The 20,992-nt window shown below is 38.1% G+C and overlaps 1 protein-coding gene across 8 annotated transcripts in view; it reads left to right on the forward strand.

The window, feature by feature from the left end:
* cep112 (centrosomal protein 112) overlaps positions 1 to 20,992 on the forward strand; it is a 272,813-nt gene that overhangs the window by 128,655 nt on the left and 123,166 nt on the right. For all 8 annotated transcript variants that reach the window (XM_073856794.1, XM_073856797.1, XM_073856795.1 and 5 more), the window contains 2 exons: positions 15,030 to 15,165; positions 20,207 to 20,314. In XM_073856794.1, coding sequence (XP_073712895.1) covers positions 15,030 to 15,165; positions 20,207 to 20,314 — 244 coding nt within the window. The remainder of the gene's footprint in view (positions 1 to 15,029; positions 15,166 to 20,206; positions 20,315 to 20,992) is intronic.

Genomic DNA, 20,992 nt, shown 5'->3' on the forward strand with positions numbered 1-20,992 from the left:
GGGGTGATGCCTCTTCCCTCATTCTATACCATTGTTCCTGTTCGGGGGTAAGTTCTACTATAGCTGCCACTCCCTCTTTGCCTATCATTATTCCTGCCCCACAAATTTCCCATTGTTCTCCTGCGATGTTATCAAATTGTTCTTGGTACCAGTACTCTTGTGTTCTATCATAAAACAAAGTGACATGCAATGGATCTATTAGCTGAGTGTATGGTGCTAATGATAATATCCAAGGTTCCCATTGACAGTACAGATCATTCAGGGTGTCCCTTGTGTCCCCCAGAAGCACCCTCCCCCAGTAAATGTCAGCTCCCTGTGGAGAGGTGTTTGCAGAAAGTAACCATTGTCCATGCGTTCTCATTGTGGTCATGATGGAACAGTTCATGGTGATACCATTTTTCATAGTTACTATAATCCCCTCCGGGCTGCATAGGATTTCAGCTCCAAGTTTCACTAGCAAGTCTCTTCCCAACAAATTTGTCGGTGAGAAATATGACAGCAGAAAAGAGTGAGTCAGTGATTGTTTTTTCATGCACTGCACTGTGAGTTCTTTGGATAATGGCAGTCTAGTTATAGCCCCGGAAAACCCCCTTACATCGGTGGTTTTGTCTGAAATAAGATTTTTTGGAAGTTCATAGTTCAGTGTGGAGTATGTTGCCCCAGTATCCACCAGGAATTCAACAGGATGTGAGTTCACCTCCAAAGTCAGCAAGGGTTCCGCCCTAACCCTGCTGAGGTCGTTCCGTGGGCTGTCTCAGTACCACTCCCCTTCCCCTCCAGTGGACAAAGGGTACTGGGAGTGTGGTCGTGGTGCTTTTTCCACGTTAGGGGCCATGTGTGTGTTATGGCCTCTGCCCCGGTATGGTCTCTGTTGGGGTCCGCTAACAGGTTGCCGACACTCACGAAAGAAGTGTCCCGGACGACCACAACGGAAACACCCGTCTTGATACTGTACTCTTCCCCTCCCTCGATTGTAATCCCCACCCCTACCTCTATTGGAGTAATACATTGGTCTTTGGGTGGTTCTTTCCCATTTAACATTTGATGGGTCAGCTTCCTGTTCTTTGTTAAATCTTGGAGGGGTTTTCATTTCCTGAACTACCATTTGTTTATCCTTCTTTTTCCCTTTTTCTTCATTTATTTTAGATCTGGCCTCATGCAACTGTAATTTTAGCAACTGTTTTTTCAATTCCTCTACTTCCCCTACTTTTTCTTTTTCTTTTTCGTTCGCCCTTGACATGTGATGAAGGAAATGTCGTTCCCAAACCTCACATACAGCACCTGGTAAATCGGGGTTGGCTTTTATTTCATCTTGTACAGATTTAGGAGTTCCTTCCAATACAGCAGCTCTGAACATTTGTTCGTGTATTTTGTCTGCATGTGGATGAGCCCCAGTGTGCTCTTCCCATTCTCCTTTGCATCGACTCAGGTATGCTGCTGCTGTTTCTTCCCCTTTTGGAGAAAATTTGATATTATAAAGAGTGCCTGCTGGCGCTGGGTACAGCTTTCGCAGGGCCTTTCCCCAAACTGATGCCACTTGACAATATGGGTGGTCATCATATATCCCAACCGTTCCTGCCTCTTGCTCAATTTCCGTGATCTGTCCTACAGTCAGTACCTGTCCCAATAATGCCCTCAGGTCTCCTATCGCCAACGTATGGCCCTGCGTCAAAGTTATTACCTTCCCTATCCATTTACCCCCTCCACTCGTGATATGAGGTAACTTTGCAAGGATAGCTCCCATGTCTGTGAATGACCATGGTTTATATTCTAAGTTTCCATTTGTGTCCACTAGTGGGCACATATTTGGTATCCCTCGAATGAGACCTAGTTCCCTATATTCCTGTTCTTCTCTTTCCTGCTCTTTCTTTGGTGTCTTTATACTAGAGTTATATTTGCTCTCCTCTCTCATCTTCTTACCCATCCTCATTTCTCCTCTGATTTCCATTGGATATGTTCCCTGATTTTCAACCTCTATCTGACTCCCAGTCTCATCCACTGTTATAAATCTGCTGCTCAATGTTTCTCCTGGGGTGCTTTGTGCTCTGGGCTGAAATGCCCTTTCCTGTGCTACGCTGTTCCATTGTTGCCTTATTTCTTTCTCCAGTGTTGCTTTCACCTGTTCTGCCTGTGCAGCTTGCTCTCTATGTGTTCTCATTAATTCAGCTGTTTCTCTTGCTATCTCTCTCTCCTCCAATCTCATTTTCTGTTATTAAATCTAATTTACCTGATTTTATTTTCCAGCGATTTCCCTCCCTCTGCTCCATGTCCAACACACCCTTTTGTACTTCAAGTACCGGTAACTGTGTGTGGGGTGGGGCATATGGAGGTGGAGCAGTGGGTGGCAGTACTGGATAAATGGATGCTATCTCCCTCCCTTCTTGAATTTTGTTTGTTTCCTTCTCTTTAACGTCACTCTTTTTTAGTTCCACTTTCTTTTCTGTCTCTTTCTCCAGCTGTACCAAAGCCACACAACTTACTGCCATACTATGCCACAAGTGAAACTCCTCACGTAGTCTCTTCACTTCCTTTTCATGCTTCTTTCTAGCGAGAAACCCCACTTCCTTTTTATCCTCTCTCTGAAACTTCCTGTGTGCCTCACTTTCTTGTGCTATTACGTGTTCTTTCAAACTAATTTTTGTTCTATCCTCGTAACCTTTAAGTTGTTTCCACTCTTCATACATTTCCTGCAATTTCTTAATTTTCTTGAGCCTTGCTTTTTCTGGTAAACCGCTCACTAACTGTTCTACTGCTGCCTCCCATTGTTCTTTAAGAGTCTTCATTTTATCTTCCACTACAATTTTCTTACCCTGAATATCTCGTTTATTCTTCCTTTCAATGTTATTCGACACCAGCCCTTCTGTAAATACACACAAATTCTCACAAAATTATTTTCTGTGTTTTTTCTTTAGTCAAATGAATAATAATCACCTCTTTATCGAAATTAAAGTTCACCTTAATAATAAAATACTTGCCAGACAATAAAATTCAGTACTGTTACTTCTTTATTGTAATGAAAATGTAAGAATATTCAACTCCCGTTCGATGATGATTCAAAGAGGATTCAAAGGCGTTGTCAAAACTTAAAAGTAATTCAATCTGGTAGTATGTAATTCTTTGTCAAAATTCAAACTACATTCATTGCATAATACCTGTCCAATTTGAAATTTAAAATCTGTCAAAGCTCACAAGAAATGTAATGATATTTAAGTCTTGTTAAAATTAAAACAAAATTTGTCAAAATTAAAATGTAATAATATGTAATACTCTTTTTTAGTTAAAAATAGAATTTATCCAAATTAGAAATGTAATATTATGTAATACTGGTTAAAGTCAAAAGTATAATCTCTCAAAAATAAAGAATACAATAATATTTTACTACTTGTTAAAATTAGAAACTACCAATAAACTTCGTCAGGATAAAAATGTAATGACATTCAACACTTGTTAAAATTGAAAATAATATTCACATCAATAATATTTATTTCTTGTCACTCGTTCAAATGGCAATTTCCATAAAACAACCAGCACTCCTCTCTTACTGATCTCACTAATTCTCTACCGTCTTTCTGAAAGTTACAATATTCTTATTAGAGCTCGAAACAATTTATCCACTAGGCGTCTCAATCAATTCACATGCACCGTATACTTTTATGATAACCACGGCTGAGTTTTAAACAGGTTCGGTTTAGTTTTATTAAGCCCTGTCCCAATACTGCAATCAAAACTATTAGATATAAGTAACCGTTTTAATCTCTTACACTTCAATACTTTATGTCTCTTGTCTATCTCGGACTGGGTTTATCTATCTTCCGCACGCCTTTTTACCACGGATACTCTATAATATATAACTACTTCAATTTTATTTTTCCAAAATGAAAGTAAAACTACAGCCCCGTAGCGGACAGACAACAGAATAAGAGCACAACTTCTAAAGTGAAACTAAATTACGCTACGAGCTGAGAAGTTCACAGTTTCCTCTTCCTTATTTTAGAATCTGTTAAATATGAAACAATCTCTTCTGATAATAAACTCACAGAAATCAATTCTCAATTTCAATTTATTTTAAAATCAACTACAAATAAACCACTCTTTCTTCCCGAGTAACACCCCGGAATGAAATAAGAAAATGGACATCCACACCAAAATACAATAAACATAAAATATACTGCAGAAACGTCTACTCCTTTAAACATGAAATAACACTAGACAACTCCGGAGAATCACACATTCACACTAATAAAACAAAAATAACAACTGGATCCGTCTACACTTGTACCGTGTAAATGAAATGATACTAAACAAAATCCCCCAAATACACACAATAGTAAAATATAATATACACAGGATATAAAATATGCTTTTCTACAAATTGAGTTAAAATTTGCTGACAGTAAATTGCAACCACAATAAATTTTCTAAAGACGGAATCCGACGACTTTTAAAACTAGAAATTTTATTCCAACTTCACTTACAATAAAACGATTAATAATTGAACACATAAAAATTATAATTTTACTGATAATAAAACTAGATAATACTCAAAAAAAAAAAACTGAATTGAAATTTACTGATCATAAATCTGAATCACAGTAAACTGTAAAACGTAAAAATAGGAACTTAAATTAGAACTTAAGTAAGAAAATTAAGTAACATTTTTACTGATAGTAGAACTGAATTAGGAAAATTGAATTAAAATGTTCTAATAGTGAAACCGAATAATAATAAAAATGTTTCATAAAAATATAACACTGAACTGCAATTTCACTGGCAGCAAAAATCAATAAAAATATTATCCAAAGAAGAAGTTGAATTAAAATATACTCACAGTAAAGCTGATAATATACCGGTAGCAAGCAGATAGCACATTTACAAATAAGGACCCATGGTGTATAGTCTTCAGTACGTTTCAAATTCCTATTCTTTAGCACAACTTTTTCATATATCGATATTCTCTTCGTATTTTCAACTACTTCGTGGTTTTCTTATTACTTTCAGTTTCTCTTATGCGGTCCGACCGCTGCGTTGCCCGTGGTCCCTGACCACTTTCTCGGGTATGAAACCCACTTCAATCTCTATTTACCGCGGTCCAACCGCTCTTTATCATCCGCGGCTAATCCGCCCGTGGTCCTTGACCACGCTCCGGGTCTGCACCCTGCCCTTTTGAAGATGAGCTACGTCTTCGGGAGTGGAAACCCAGAAATTTAAGCCCCCGTCGGGGCCAGCGTTGCCAACGTCGAGCCCCCTTTTTATATTTTCTTTTCTTTTACTATTTTTATTTTATTTTGTTTTATTTTAATTTTATTACTGTTAATTCCCTTTTTATTTTATTGACACATTTAATAGTTCATTTGAGATATACAATTTAGATAAAAATGACAATAATCATTGTATCATTAATTATTCTTCACGACATTTAAATAAAGCAGAATTTTGATATAACAGGTATCTGCTTACCTTTCCTATTTTGCGCAAGTGGAATGTCGAGAAGAAAAATCAATGATTTCTGGTCCTCCTCATCACGTCGACGGGGTCACCAATTGTTGGACTTTAAATGTCCTGCATGTTCTTTGAATGAGGAGATCAGACACGTAACTCAAATCAAATTATTTTAATAAGTATCTCAAATGAAGTATTACAGAGCTCTGGGTCAAAACTGTCCCTGTCCTTACACAACACCAATGCAGAAACAGGTCCCCCGAGGAGCGGTTGATCTGATCTGCCTCTCCCTCTGACCCAAAAATATATATGTGTAGTTGGGTGGGGGCCTGTTCGATGGAAAGTTTTACTTCTTTCTTAAAAGTTCACCAGACCCGTTCGATGGAAAGTTTTACTTCTGTCTAAGAAGTTCATGCTGCTATAAACAACATTGACCTTTAGTTCACCCTGTCGCCCCGACATCCTGTTTTTCTCCCCAGGTGTCTCTGCAAAGCAAAAGTTAAAAAACACACATACATACATACCACACAAGACTGCAAGCCTCCAAAATCTGCAGACATGACCTTTTAGAGTCATATGCAAACCCCTTGGGAATAACCTTTAAGTTCTAGGCCAAGCTCATTCCAAGCTCAAAACTCATTCCCTATGTTTGGAATTTCCTCTGGAGGTTTTAAAGTGATGCAGATGTTGTTTGGTCAAATTGTATGCAAACCGCATCTTTGAATAATCGTTGCAATGTTTTACGACCTGTGTCATTGCATATGTGTTTAGCACTGGAAATGACATTGATTAAAAGAAATCCCACCCAAGAGTCACAGCCCTGGTGGTCCATCCTAACAAACATAAATCAACACCAGTTATCAGATGAGCCAGAACATTTCTCACCATTGAAGCTTGTCAAAGTGAATATTGTCGACAGCATTCAACCAAGGAAAATACGAATCAACAGCTTACTAAGTTCTACGTTATTTTTAATGAGGGTAGATCTGGGGGCTTTTCTTTGGTCGTGGGGCTAGTCACTCAATTGCAGTTTTCATTTTATCGAGTATAAAATCACAAACAAATATCATATTTTCATCGCAGACATCCATGTTTCTGTCTAAAAGTGGCATCAATTTATCCATGCAAACTCGGACCGATATTTGAACGTGAGCACACTGTGCTAAGACTACACTCTCAACGTAATGGCTGCTGTAATTTTTGAATGTTTCGTATTTGCATGTTAGTCGTAAAGTCTTCTAGGCTGCGCTCGGCACTAACCGCTGTGTCTCGGGCTCTCTGGGGAAGCAGGAATGAGGCACTCCTCTTTTGAGGGCACTGAAAATTTCAGCTTTGCATTTTCTCTTTGCCTTTTATGTGTTGCCTCTTTTTTTGGGCCCCAGCTTTGATGTGTTGCTGGATGTGTTATCATTCCGACATGATGAGCTCATGGAGAGAACCGCCTTTGCCTTCAGAGTGGTGTGGAGAGGTGTAATCCACCTGGAATCCATATGTGCCTGTGTGTGTGTGTGTGTGTGTGTGTGTGTGTGTGTGTGTTTATAGCAGACATCCTGAGATGGCTGCATGTTGTAGGCCAAATGTAAATCAATAAGAAAATCTGGACTTCGTACAGCTCTTTAGACTGACATTATCACTCAGATAGAGAATTTGACAATATATTGATTACTTAGATCTATTTTGTATTGTTTTGTTGGAGTTAAAATAATTAAAATTATACTCAACGTAAAAAAAGAACATTGTCGTTCTCACAGTAGTTCCTTTGAAAGAAAATACGAATGTGTACAGTGTAACTAAAGGTCACATTTTTCCTGCATTTTCGAAGCTTTTGATTGTATTTACGGTGCACAATATTACATGTGTTAATGTTTTTGTATGTAAAAAAACTCACACAATTTACTTATCGCTATACCACTGTTTTGACTGTCCTAAAAATGGGCTGATATCTTCCTTGTTCTATGAAGTCCCTCCTTCAGAAATACGTAATTGTGTAGCAGGTTTAGTGTGTTATGATTCAACAGCAGCTTAGCTTAGCAGAGCCGTTTGAGCTTAGCTGGCGACTGACGTATTCCTGTGGACGGAGGTTAGTCAAAAACTCTTACATTGATGAGATGTAGCCGGGAAGTAGAGGACTGTAGTCCAAAGCGAATTTTGTTAAAGAAAATATATATCGCCCGCAGTCTTGTTTCTGTCAACCATGACGATATTATTTCATTGACGCACCTTTTTTTAATGATGCTAACGCCACGATGACTAGCTAAAATGGCTCTAAGGTGACGAAAACATGACGAGACGCTTTCGAGTTTTCGTTGAAGAGATGAGACAGAACGAAAATGATTATAAGTCTGACGTTCACAATGCCTTTCATTTCTGCCTATTTTGCGTGAAATCTGTCTGTTTTTAGCTAAAAAGTATCAGCAAAGCTGCCGCATCCTATCCTTGTTTTGGGTACGCTCACCACCCGGCTGCCGCCATGCCGCGCACACGCACCAGATTTCACAAAACAACAAAAACACCTGTGGCTGTGGTGAGTTCGGAGGACCGTGGTGGTGACGCCAATAAACGGTAACTACGAGATGATTTATGGACATACTTTCAGTATAATCCATTAGAAAGAAAAACGGAATGCATATTGGGAGACGACGGTAAATGTGGTCACAAACTAGGTGGAAAGAATACCACCAACCTCAAGCGGCACCTGAAGGCTCATCACACTGATTTTTTTTTAACAGTAACTAACAAGTAACGCTGTTAACATATTATATACATTCAATTTTACTCGACAATCGGCTTGTGACACATTTCATCATTACATGTATCTACTTGTCAAACCTAAGCCCATTTCCAATACTTTTTGTGGTGTATTTAAATAACAAGGCAAGGCGCGCGTTTCTCAATTTTATAAGTGAGGCCTCAGCATAACACACAAACTCAACATAAGGGTATATCAGGCTCAACTTTTTTGTTATGACATGCGCAGAAGGCACAGCGACTAAAACAACGGCAAGTCCTCAGGGACAACCTTAATACACATTTTAATAGTATTAAATACACCACACTTTTTAACCTAAATTAAGTTGTTAAATGACGTTTTCATTGACTAAAACCATTTTGTGTTTTCTCGACTAAACCTTGACTTAAACTATTAGGTTTATAAGTGACTAAAATGTGAGTAAAACTAAATGCATTTTCGTCCAAAAGACTAAGACTAAAACTAAAAGGGCTGACAAAAACAACACGGATTGCCCGGCATTATACTTTATATACTTTGCAGCAACCTTACACACCAACTAACGTTTGAAAATTGGGACCACGTAATATGGCAGCTTTAAAGTCGGAGTCCACGTTGTTTGAAAATCCCTTTGGAAAAGGAGACGGGCCGACTACCAAAACACACTTATAGCCAATCAGCAGTAAGGAGCGTGTCTACTAACCGACATCCTTGCCGGGTTGCGTATGTGTGGGGCGGGTCTATCAACAGAAGGTCCAGATTCTATTGGGGTAGGGGCGTATTTGTTTAGGTGATTTCAAATATCAACATTGGCTTTCAAACCTCGTGGACTCCGCTTTAAGGTAAAACAAGAATCTATTAATGATTAAAACCAAAAATTTGTTGTATTGGAAATCCTGAAATTCTTTTTGATGTCCTACAGTGTTTTATTCCTCTTTGGAATAATAACAATCCCATTTGGAAAATATCTGCTCATTGACTTTATTTTCTTGTTTTTTACTTCAAGTTTTGAATGTACCGTATGTTCAATAATAGCTTTCTTTGGTTGAAATTGTGGTTTCTCTGTTGACTTAAATATCACAATTTGCTACCACAAATGAAACATGTGTACAACCTGTTGGATAAACAGTTGATTTATTCTTTTTCCTACAGTCATAACATGTTCTGCGTATTTGATACGAGCCCAGGTCGTCCGTGGCTTTCCTTCTGCGAGTGCCAAAGACTCAGACGTCTGACAGATCGAAAGCGGCCTGTATGAAAATGAATGGGTGTGTCTCTGTGACCAGAGCGTTTGAATTAGCATCATCTCCAGTGGTATTTACAGTGCAGGCTCCCCATCGAAGAGTCCTGCTCTCCACAACGGAGGCGTCCTGTGGTTAAGGAGGTTTGGAAAATTGACCCTCCTGTCTGACTTGTGGTTCGGCGGAAGCACTGTCACCCTTTCCTTAAGTCCCTTCCTTCTGCCTTTCCCCCAAAAATCCCCTTTAAGAGTGTAGGATAAGAAGGATTTCCTCTGGTTTGACGGCACATCTTTAATTTGAGTCTACCCGTTCTCCTCCGAGCACAAACCCCAGCCAAAGCCGTCGGCCTGTGTCGAGCTGCAGTTCCCCTTTCTCGTCTTGTTTCTTTATTTGTCCTTCTTCCCTCTCATCTCACCCCTCTGATGGTTGGTGATAGACGGTCTGCTGTCTCGGCTTGCGCACCCATGGTCGCCCTTTGTTGTGTACTTACAGCCAGATGTCCACTACTGTAGAAAGAACATCATTCCTTCAGAGAACTTCATTTAAATCATCATTTAAATATTGGATGTCTTAACTTGAAAGGCTGTGTTGTGTTCTCCAGATGCGGCTGGATCTTTCTAAAATCACAAGCTCCAACGTGAATGGCTGACTTTATAGGTGTTTATTAGTACCAGACTGCTACAGTGGAAGCTAAATTCTGACTATGATATGAATTGCTTTTAATTAGTTTTGTTGTTTTACAGTATAAATAAACCATCACAACTACTAGTCATGACCAGGTCTTGACTGAGGGGCAACCTTCCAATCTCTCTGATGAAGCCAATTCGGAAGTGACTTAAACTGCTATAGGTTGCCTCCAAAAGGGAGTCAATTCCCATAGACCTCCATGTTAAAATGCCCAACTTTACAGTAGAAAATAATATGTTTACAGCGTGCTAAAAAAGGTGTTTTTGATCTGTATGGATAAGTTTGCTCTTCATGACAACTGTGAGGGGGTGAATTTTTGTAACTCATCCATTTAAATTATATTCAACTTTAAACTTCTGCATAATTAAGGGTGTGGCCACTTGAGTGAGGGGTGAACAGCCACTGCCGTCACTAGACTCGAACTAGGCGGGTGTGGTTTAAGCAACCAGCCATGTCAGCTTCACCCATGTCCCGCCTCTTTACCTATTTCCGGTTATCCGCGAGTGATTTTCAGTGACACGCGGCCAAGATGGCGACGGCAGGCAACGCCTACTTTAAGCTTCAAAAAACGATCTTCACAAACCAATGGGTGGCGTCACGGACACTAAGTCCATATTTTTTTTTTACAGTCTCTGGTCTTGACGTAGACTGTTTGTATTGCATATGATCTATGTGAAATCGTGACATGGTTATTTGTGCAAGACGGTCTAGAAATTTTGCCTGGTCTAATGACCCTCAGTTCCTGCTGTGACGCATGTTCTCTTGTTTGTTGTCCCGTGAGTTGGTGAAGTCATTTATAGCGTCCATGTCGATAAGCCCTACAAATGGTCGTCATACATTAAACATACATTTACATTTATGCATTAGGCAGATGAGGACCTCACACCAGGTTGTGGAATACAGCTGTAGTCTAACAAATATGAAGCACTAACTAACCCACCGACCAACTAACAAACTCTCTCCTCCTTTCAGTCTTTACTCTGAAAATGTTCAGAGAGAGCTATTTTTGTGGCTTGTTCTTGTTTAGATGTCTGTTTTTCTTCCTCTTTGCTTTTTGTGTGCTGGTTTCTTCACATGAGAGATGAGCAGAAGGCTCTTTTGTGTGTGCTCTGCCCTAAAGGCATTCATGTTGCAAGACAGATTAATAATTACAGACTACACAACAGTCAGGGAGAAACAATTTCTAGATCTTTTGATGTCAAACATAAGAGAGACCAAAATTACACAGAAAAGAGGCCATGGAAGGAAGAAAACAGACGTCCCCAACTTTGTGTGTGTGTGTTTGCGCGCGCGCATTTATTTTGTTTTTAATGTCCTCCTATTGTCATTTCACTGTTGTCTGTGCATGTTACATGAGACTAAACTAAAAATTGAATAAAAATGACAGGATTTTTTCAACACATCACTGAAGCGCCTTCATAATATACACTCTTTGTTGTCTTGTTTTTCACAAGAAATTATGTTTTCTTCACAAATGATAATTATCAAAAAGAGGCCAAATTTCATTTGCCATCTTTTTCATTTCGCGTGGCTTTCTGCGTGTGCTGCTAAATGTGTTATAATAAACAGTAATGGACCTATATTAACATTGGTTTGAAGGAGTGACGTACAAGCACATCGTATTTAAAGTCAGGCTCTGTTTAGCATATGTCTTGTGTCTGACAGCTTTGCTGTCGTAGATGAGTCTGAAATGCTGTTTGTTTGGTTTTGATACCTTGCAATTGGAACTGTTGTTAAATTGTTAAACAACAGTGCCACTCAGGTAATGTACATATTAAGCATCAAGCAAAATATGGAGCAGTGACATGTTTATCATGTTCAATGAGGAGATGAACACTAGCTTCTCTCCTCAAATCCAGCGTATAACATATGTGCATGTATATACTGTACACATATAGTTTGACTAGGGTTGCAAATAGGTACATTTCTGGAAACTTTCCATGGGAACTTAATCTGGTGAATTTCGGGAAAAATGCCGAATTGGAAACTTGACAGGAATTTATGGGAATTTTCTGAAATTATTTGTCATTTTTGGGAAGTGTATATACTATATATATCATATACAAACATCAATAAACACTTTGTTTGGTCATAAGCAGACATGCATGCAAGGTAATACACATTCTGAAGAATCCTGATACTTACACCCATCAAGCTGTTGATTTATTTGATCAAAAATCCTTCAGAAATTTAATATGAATGATTTCTTAAGAATTTTTGATCAGACAATTGCAGGCTAGATGATCCTAATAGACTTCCTTTAAAAACATTAAAAATAGTGTCTAAACCTTTGGGTGGTACATTAATTCTGTATGATAACTGAAATCTGGCTAGCAGAATGTAGAAAAAAGTGCATCACAGCATTGAGCTAGCTACATGATAGCTAGCCTCATAAATGTTGAATGAAACAGTGCTAGCTTACATTTAGATATCTGATTTACTGGCTGGCTAGCTAGCTACTTTATAAACACATTTTGACATTTGCTGGTTAAACTATAATACCATAGATCAAATATATTTATCCTGGTTTTATCATCAAAACTTACTTGACTTGATGTAGTTCTTTGGCTCAAATGCAGCAAGTGTGGCTTCTGTGGTAGTCAAGGCCTGGTAAATGGAGGGGAATCACCCCTTAACCTTCAAATTGTCCTCGTTTCCTGTTTACACTACTGGCCCTTGGGGTCTATATGACCCCAAAATTGAAAGCATAATTGTAAGAAAAATATACATTTTCAATAATACAAATAATATTTTTTTTTTCTTCTCATCTATACAATTAAGCTGTGTTTTGAGAGATTTGAAGTACTTTTGTACCCGTTTACCACTAAATTCCTCAACTACACCATTAGCTTGCCTGAAAAATATTTGTATGAAATATGAAAAACTTTGATTTAAATTGTTTTTAGATATTGATCTAGATGTTATGTGTTGAATTCGGCCATTTGGTGTTTAGAAAAAACATAAAAGAATTACAGTTTAGGAATTAAATCATTTTGACCAACAGATGCCCATAGAGACCCATTCATTTTACTGGATATGGGCAACTGCTCACATCACTACTTTAGTGATACATTTTGTGAATTTATGTTTATATAAACAGTAGACAGGACATTCAAAATAAATATTATTTCAAATAGTAGAATTATTTGTAGTTTTTGGTGCATTGAAAAGAGAGCATGTGTGTGTGTGTGCGTGCGTGCGTGTGTCAGAGTGAGAGTGTACATGTGCCTGCATTAGTTTGCAAGGTCTTAATATCTTTTATCTTTTATTTGTGACTGATTTTATTTGCCAAATTCTATAGACGTTTCATCGGACGCACGTGATACACGTCTGGATCCGAACTTTACTTCCGGTTTTGTTATTTTAATGGTCTGACTAGTTGCTAAACTGATTTCTTGAACAAATGCCTCGTCGAAAATAACAAATGTTTTGGTTTCCTATGTAATCTGTGTGTTGTTGTTTTTTTTGCTTGTTATATAAATAAACTATGTTTAAAGAACTTTGTGGTTATTTATTATTAGCGGAGTTAACCGGAAGTTACGCTTATTTATGTTGTTACTGCTGAAACCGTCTATACAAATGCTCTCTGTGGCAGTCATACCTGTGTGTGTTTGTATGTGGTTTTTTTTGTATTGCATTAGCGCAGTAGGGATGGGACGGTATGAAAATTTCATATCATGATTATAGTGACCAAAGTTATCACGGTTATCAATATTATCACGGTTTTCTTCAAAACGAGATGGAAATGTTCAAAAAGAACTGATACACACACTGAAAACATTTTAACAAGTTTTATTTTTGAAAATCAGCAAACAACAAATTCAATTAGCAGCTATATGTACTTTTTTTAAGCATAAACAGTAGCCTCTTATGGAACGGCTGAAATTCCACAAGGGGGCGTATTTGTTCCTCAGAAGTTGCACAATAAACGTGACATCCAAATATATTCATTTTAAATCGTGAATGAAAAGATTCGAACGAACGTCCGTTAGTGAACTAATTGTATACACTATTTATATCGTAACTCGGTCAGAAACGTCAAGATTGTGAGATGAACAAATCGTTTTGGATTAAAAGGCTTGGATATTCCATTTCCTTGGACTTTTGGGGATTTATGAACAATTTGTTTTGGACAATTTCACCGAAGCGGATAAAGGGAAGATTTTGAAGGTTAGTAAATATCCTAAATCGGCGCCGCCCGGTTCAACTAGATTACAGTTTTATGACTGCTATAAATCATATGATGCTTTGTGTGTGAGCTTAATGGAATCTCGAAAGTCTACGCTTTCAAACGATATGCCGCATGACCGTATATTTTGAAGCTTTAATGCCTCAAAGTTACAATGACGTTTATACAGCCTCACGTGCAAGGGAGGGGGTGTGCCGTGTACGGCACAGTGTTCCTTATCAGGTTAAATGAGGGGTTTCCAGAATTTTTTGTGTGGTGATCTACTTTTAAAATGATAAAGCCGACAAGATCTACCTGCTAAAAAACAGTTCAATTTTTTAATAACACTTTAAATGTGTGTTAGGACTATACTGCATATATCTCACTGTGCAGGATTCAAAAAATGATCTATGCATGTTATGGATGAATGTAAGTACATGGAGGGGGTGTGGCCTCAATGGCCCTTCAGTAAGCAGTGTGTTATGTGCATGTGACTGAGGAATGTGCAGGGTAGAAATTCAACTGAAATTGCATTAAATCTTGTTGTTTTAAACAAAATTATGTTGCACATTTTTTTTAATTATACAGTATTTAACTTCCATGTTATAGCAAATCTGCCATTTTTTCAAATTCACAGTTTATTCCCATTAATTCCTGTTAATTCACATATATTGCCATTAATTCCAATGGAAAGTGTCCAGTCTTGAAAATTCCCAGAATTTTGCAGCCCTAAGTTTGACCCAGTTTGTGTGTTTTTGTGTGACAGGGAAAAAGAGGAGCAGCTGGTTCGTCTTCGGGACAGTCAGAGACAGCAGGCCCAGCAGACTGAGTCCGCTCTGGAGAACTTTAAGAGACAGGTGGAACTCAGTGCACATAAGACCTACGCTGATATGAAACAACAGGTGAACCAGTGACCATAATCTTTGTGTAAATAATATTATATATACAGATCTGCGTAAATCTATGAGTGGTCTCTTTGAATACTTGTCCTATTGATAACAATAGAGCAACACTGATGGACGCAAAAGCACCATCTGAATGCTGTGCTTTCCTGGGAGTCTGGAACATCACTGTTGTGTTTAATAAAGCATTCAAATGTTTTTGCGACATTGATCAGTGTAGTACCATGTGGAAGATGATTGGTCAAATCAAAATCATTTTACAGACATAGTTAACTGGTGTCGTAAAGCATTTTGATTTTTATGAAAGTGCCAGTTAGATGCAATTTCTAAGCTTCCTAATATTGTTAAGGAGTTCCCAACAACAGGTTTAAATATATGCAAGGTCAAAAAACACTGTGATTTTCTCAAAATATAAATTTAAAATTACCCCATTTCTCAGAGATCCCCAAACGATTCGTGTGAAGCCGTTCAACGACTCAGTCTGCCTAAACCCCACCTTTCAGTAGCCTACTCTGCTCTGATTGGTTCCCTGACACAGTTGCCGCACAGTCCAACAATAGTGCAACATGTATTGACCTAGTGCTACCATGACTTACTGAGAAGACTTTAGCGACATCAATTCACATCATTCATTATTAATCCAATTTAAGCAAGTATGTAAGCTAACCGGGCCATAGCAAATTTGTAAACCGTAGTTTTAACTGCTAGTCGCTAGCATGGCTTACTGATAAGAAATTACAGTAAACTAGACATTTTAGAACACTCAGAGGAAAATAAACACAATGTAATAATCAGACTTACAGGTTGTGGTTAGAAGACGCATATTGTTCCAAATAAAGGGGACTGAACCATCTTTCATTGCCAAACGTCTATTAATTCCCTCCTTAAAAAAGTAATTTTAACCATTGATTCTTCACATCTTCATCCTTTGGTAGTGAAAACAACACAAACTTGCCTTTAAAGCTGAAAACAGTGCCTTCCCGACATGATGTTTACACACTAACTAGCTGAAGTGTCTGTGGGCAGCTCAGAGTTTTCGTTTTTCCCGGGCAAGACTGTAAGCGAAGATAATTATAATTATGTATGTAGATAAAGTCAGGCAGGAGATTCAATCCATATGACGACTCGTTTCAGCGATTCAGAGTCGACTCCCTACTTTAGAAGCCAATAACTTTATAATCATGCACTTTTTTTGGTTTAACTACTTTGCACATTGTTTACATTGATGGACAGCTACATGACACACTGCAATACAGGTCAGATTTGATTTTGGATCTGTCTTGCACTTTAATAATTGTGCTTTTTGTGAATTGCAATGTCATGAAACCAACTTTGTGCTTGTAAATGCTCAAACACTCTTGACCTCCACAAATCTCTCCATGAAGACGAGTTAAGGATTAATTAAATGTGTGGATTATTTCAAAGAGTCCAGATATTGAGTTGTCACCGTGGTGTCTGAATCACAGATCACATCTGCCTATCAGTCGTTCTCACAGGATATCACTGCGTTCTCCCATATGGACACAAGACAAAAATATATTTAAATCTGTTGTGCTTTAGATATGAAGAGTTTCGTTGCAAAACGAGATAACCACCGTTTTTTTAATTGTTCAGAAATCTCGTTTTTGTGGTTGTGCATTCCAATTAATTTCAATGCAACTGCAGTTGGTTTGTTTTGATTTAAACCTTCATAACTTAAAAAATACAGCTAAGTAGCACCATAAGTAAGCGGTAGGGTACGAGAGGCTGTGCTGTGTCGTGAGTGAGTGGCGGCTGAGGGGCGTTGTTAGGCACGACGCGAAGCGGAGTGCCTGCAAACCCTTCAGCCGCTACTCATTCACGACACAGCACTCGCCTCGAGTACCCCATTGCTTTTATAAAAAATATTAGTGCAACTTTCATGAAGTTAAATCAATAAAAGCATTCCTTCTGCTAGAAAAAATAGTCCCTGACTGCGAACAACAACATGAAAGCTCAAATAAAAACAACAAACTGTTTTCAGACTTTAGCTGTGTCTGAAACCGCTCCCTATCCACTATATAGTGCACTATATCGGGGGTCGGCCATTTTGTAGTGGTGTACGAAACCTGAGTAAACAACTTCATTTCCTAAATTCATTCACTACTTTTACCCACAATACTCTGATTTGAGGGTACATTTGATGTACACTCGTTCAGTCATATTTCCCATGATGCAACGGGAGACGAACGCGTAACTTGAATCAGCTGAAGGATACTGACAGTAAACACCAAACATTTTCTTGTTGTCAGTTATTTTCTACTTTTTGAAAATAAACAAATGAAAAATAATTGCGTTATCTTTTATTTTAAATCTAATACACATTTTTATTAAACAATAAACAAACAGCAGTAAATAAATATTATAAGCAGTTGTTTTGTTCTCTTTATTATCAACTAATAGAATAAACATGACAAATGTGAAAAACAGTAAGAAAGTAAACTTTACCATTTCACAGCACAATCAATAAAGCCACACAGGTGTTTATGATGAATCTCTGCGACAGCTCTCTGACGCAGGATATTTACGTCAGTGTCCGAAATCGCTCACTCATTTTCATTTGCTTCTTCCCCATATAGTGGACTCAACTGTCATTCCCCATATAGGGAATAGTGAATGAGTGAACGAGGGAACGGTTTCAGACACAGCTTTTGTCTCATTATATGTTTATGTGTTGCTAAGGGTGTTGCTAAGGGCGCAGTGATATTAAATAGAACCTTTTGGTGAAGCGGTCATAGCAGTGTTTTATCATGAATAAAGCACACCTATTGACCAATCAGAATCAAGGATTGGAACAAACCGTTTTATAAAACAAAATAATAACATGATAACATAATAATAAACATGTTTTGTCAAAAATGTTAAAACATTGATTTATCTCGTTTTGCAACGAAACTCTTCATATCAGTCTTAAATCTTATCACACATTTCTCATTAAGCTAAGGTGCTCGAAAGGTGATGCAGGTTTGATACTGATTTAATTTCCTTTAGTTTTCCTGTTAGCTTGGGTTAAAGGCCGTTTGACAGTGCAGTGCTAGATTTAGTCACATTGTAGCAGATAAACAGGTCTCAGTATTTGTCATAGAGGATTTACTCATGCCAACATGTAAGCTGATCGTATGTGCATTTATCATTTCCATCATAACAGCTCCGTTCTGCACCCTTTGCCAGCTCACAACATAAAAACACAATACATAAGACCGCCGCCACATCCTGCTCACAGACGCTGCACCGGGCCGCTGCTCACCACCCGGATTCACTGCCACAGCTGCTTGCAATGTGTGTTCAACCAAACATTCACATTACTGTTACCTAGCTGTTCAAAGACTTATTTAGATTGATGCACAAAACCGCTCCATTCTATTGCAAGCAAAATAGACTTAACTTTTTATCAGTGCATGTTATTCTGCAAAAATGTTATTAGTATCTTGCTCTAGAACTGAAATAAGGAAATACTTTCCGGCTGAAAAAATCAAGACTCTGTGGGAAGATCGAACTATTAAAACCCAAGTTGTCGGCTTTCAAAAGAAAGAGTTGACTCATAGTCGCTGGAACGAGTCGTCCAGTGTTCGATCTCTTTTCCATAAAGTTGCTGCGTCACACCTGGCAGTGTGTACTACGTCTGTACATAGTCTCTACCGCGAATACACAACATGTGTATACCGTCAAGTCGAGAAGTCACTGTGCGCTGTCTATGCGCTTTAAAAGCAAATTCTGTTAATTTTTACCTCCAAAGAAGGAGGCTGTGAACAATCAGTAGTTAAAATTCTTCTACAATACTAAATAGTCACTTTTGGGAAAGTGTTTTTTGACCTTGCATGCTTGTAAACCTGTGGTTGGGGACTATCAATAGCAAATTTGAACCTTTCCAATAGCAAAATACATGCACTTTAATACATCATCTTCCCAATGGCTGGAAGTGGATTACTGTTATCAGGGTTCCCACTGGGCCTTGAAATCCTTGAAAGTTTGTGAATCTGGGGGAAAAAAATTCAAGGCCCTGAGAAGTTTTTGAAAATATACATACATAGATACAGGTCATTGAAAGTGCTTGAATCTGGTGATATCAAGTAGGAATATTCCCCATCTGAATTTGGTTTCTGAACGGTCAAACGTGACGTAAAGTCTTACAGGCCTGCATAAAGTCATATTTGCACAATGTGGGCAGTGTGTGTAGTAATGGTCATGCATTTGTAGGCGAGAGGATCCACATGCTCTCACTGAACTCAAAGCTGCCCACATCTTGCTCCGATTCACCTTTCTCTTCCTCTTTTCCTCCCTATGTCTCTAACGATTTTCTTTTGTCCAAGATTCAGCCCACATCAAAGTCTCCAGCGCTAGTTTCCTGCCACCTCCTCCTCCTCCCTCTCTCTGTCCATTTGCATTTATCTATTTGTAGCTGCATTAATAAATAGGGGATTTACTCATGATGGATGTATTTGATGTTTAGCCGTAAACAAGTTTTGTGCATGACACTTAAAGATGCTTACTCCATACTACGTAGTACATACTATCTCTGTTCCAAACCCTAGACAACATTTTACAGCATCATTGGGAGGCTCTCGGCATGATTGCTGTTCCAAACAGTCTCAGAACATGAATGTTCTCACTATTAAATGTATTAATCTAATTAAAAGTGCTGGATGGATGCAAGGGCAATATGGATTGTAAATATATGTCCTTATTATTTGTATTGCGTACAGTATGTAAACACATAACATCAGTGGAGATGACACCAGACAGCTGTGATGTAATGACAATATTTTATAAGTGTTCATAAACTCCTTTCTGTTCATGCAAGAAGGTAACATTTTTTACATTATTGTAACAGGTGTCACGTGTAAATACGTGCTTGACTTTAGTTGTTCGTTTATATGGGCAGTATTAGAGCTGTGACTGTAATCTGCTGTATGAAAAGAACATTTCCAGACTCCTACCTATAAGTTAACGCGTTTTTCAATCCTAAACATTGACAGTGTGAATGCAGCCGAGGAGTTAAAGACTTTCTGTTCTCTGTTTTCAGATGGAGATAGTGGAGGCAGATCTGATTCGCTCTAAATCACTACGAGAGAAACAGTCCAGAGAATTCAGCCACCAGTTTGAGGAACTTCAGAAAAGACACGAGCAACAGGTCTACATCTCATTACGGGTGTCCCCGACTAAAGATTTACATATTCGAATCAGAATTGTCGAATCTTGCTTATAGTCGACTGATAGTCGAATCATCTATGTGTGCGTGGATGGGTTGGGAGGGGGGACCAAACCAGATAGTCAATAAATGGTTAACTTTCATTTCCTTTCACACACAGCACACAGAAACAACTTTCTGATAAAGCAATGTGTATAAACATTCGTTAAAATATTCCTCATAACATTTAAAGCCATGTAAACACAAAGATATAAAAAAAAACATTTTCGATAACTGAACTTAATAAATAAGAAATGATCCTGCCTGGGAAGCCCCGGGAACAGTTCAGTTAACTAATTTTGAGATTTAGTGCATTAAAAAAAAAGACAAATGACATATAATTTGTGGGTGTTATTGTGAATGATACAAACTAAGCTTTACAATTTCTTAAAGTTAATTTATAACAAGAAAAACACTGAAGTTTATAGACACTATGCTTTATTATTTTGCACAGAAATATCTGCTTGTTAAGTGATGATGTGAATGAATACTGTTTCCTTAACCCATTTCATTAGATGATACTATGTAAACAACAGTTTATGAGCACTATTTATTCATATCACACATGTAAGCGAAATTTACTGACAGCAATTTTGTTGTCCATGTCTGGTCATCTCAGAT

This window comes from Misgurnus anguillicaudatus, chromosome 19 (assembly GCF_027580225.2).
Source record: "Misgurnus anguillicaudatus chromosome 19, ASM2758022v2, whole genome shotgun sequence".
NCBI lineage: Eukaryota > Metazoa > Chordata > Actinopteri > Cypriniformes > Cobitidae > Misgurnus > Misgurnus anguillicaudatus.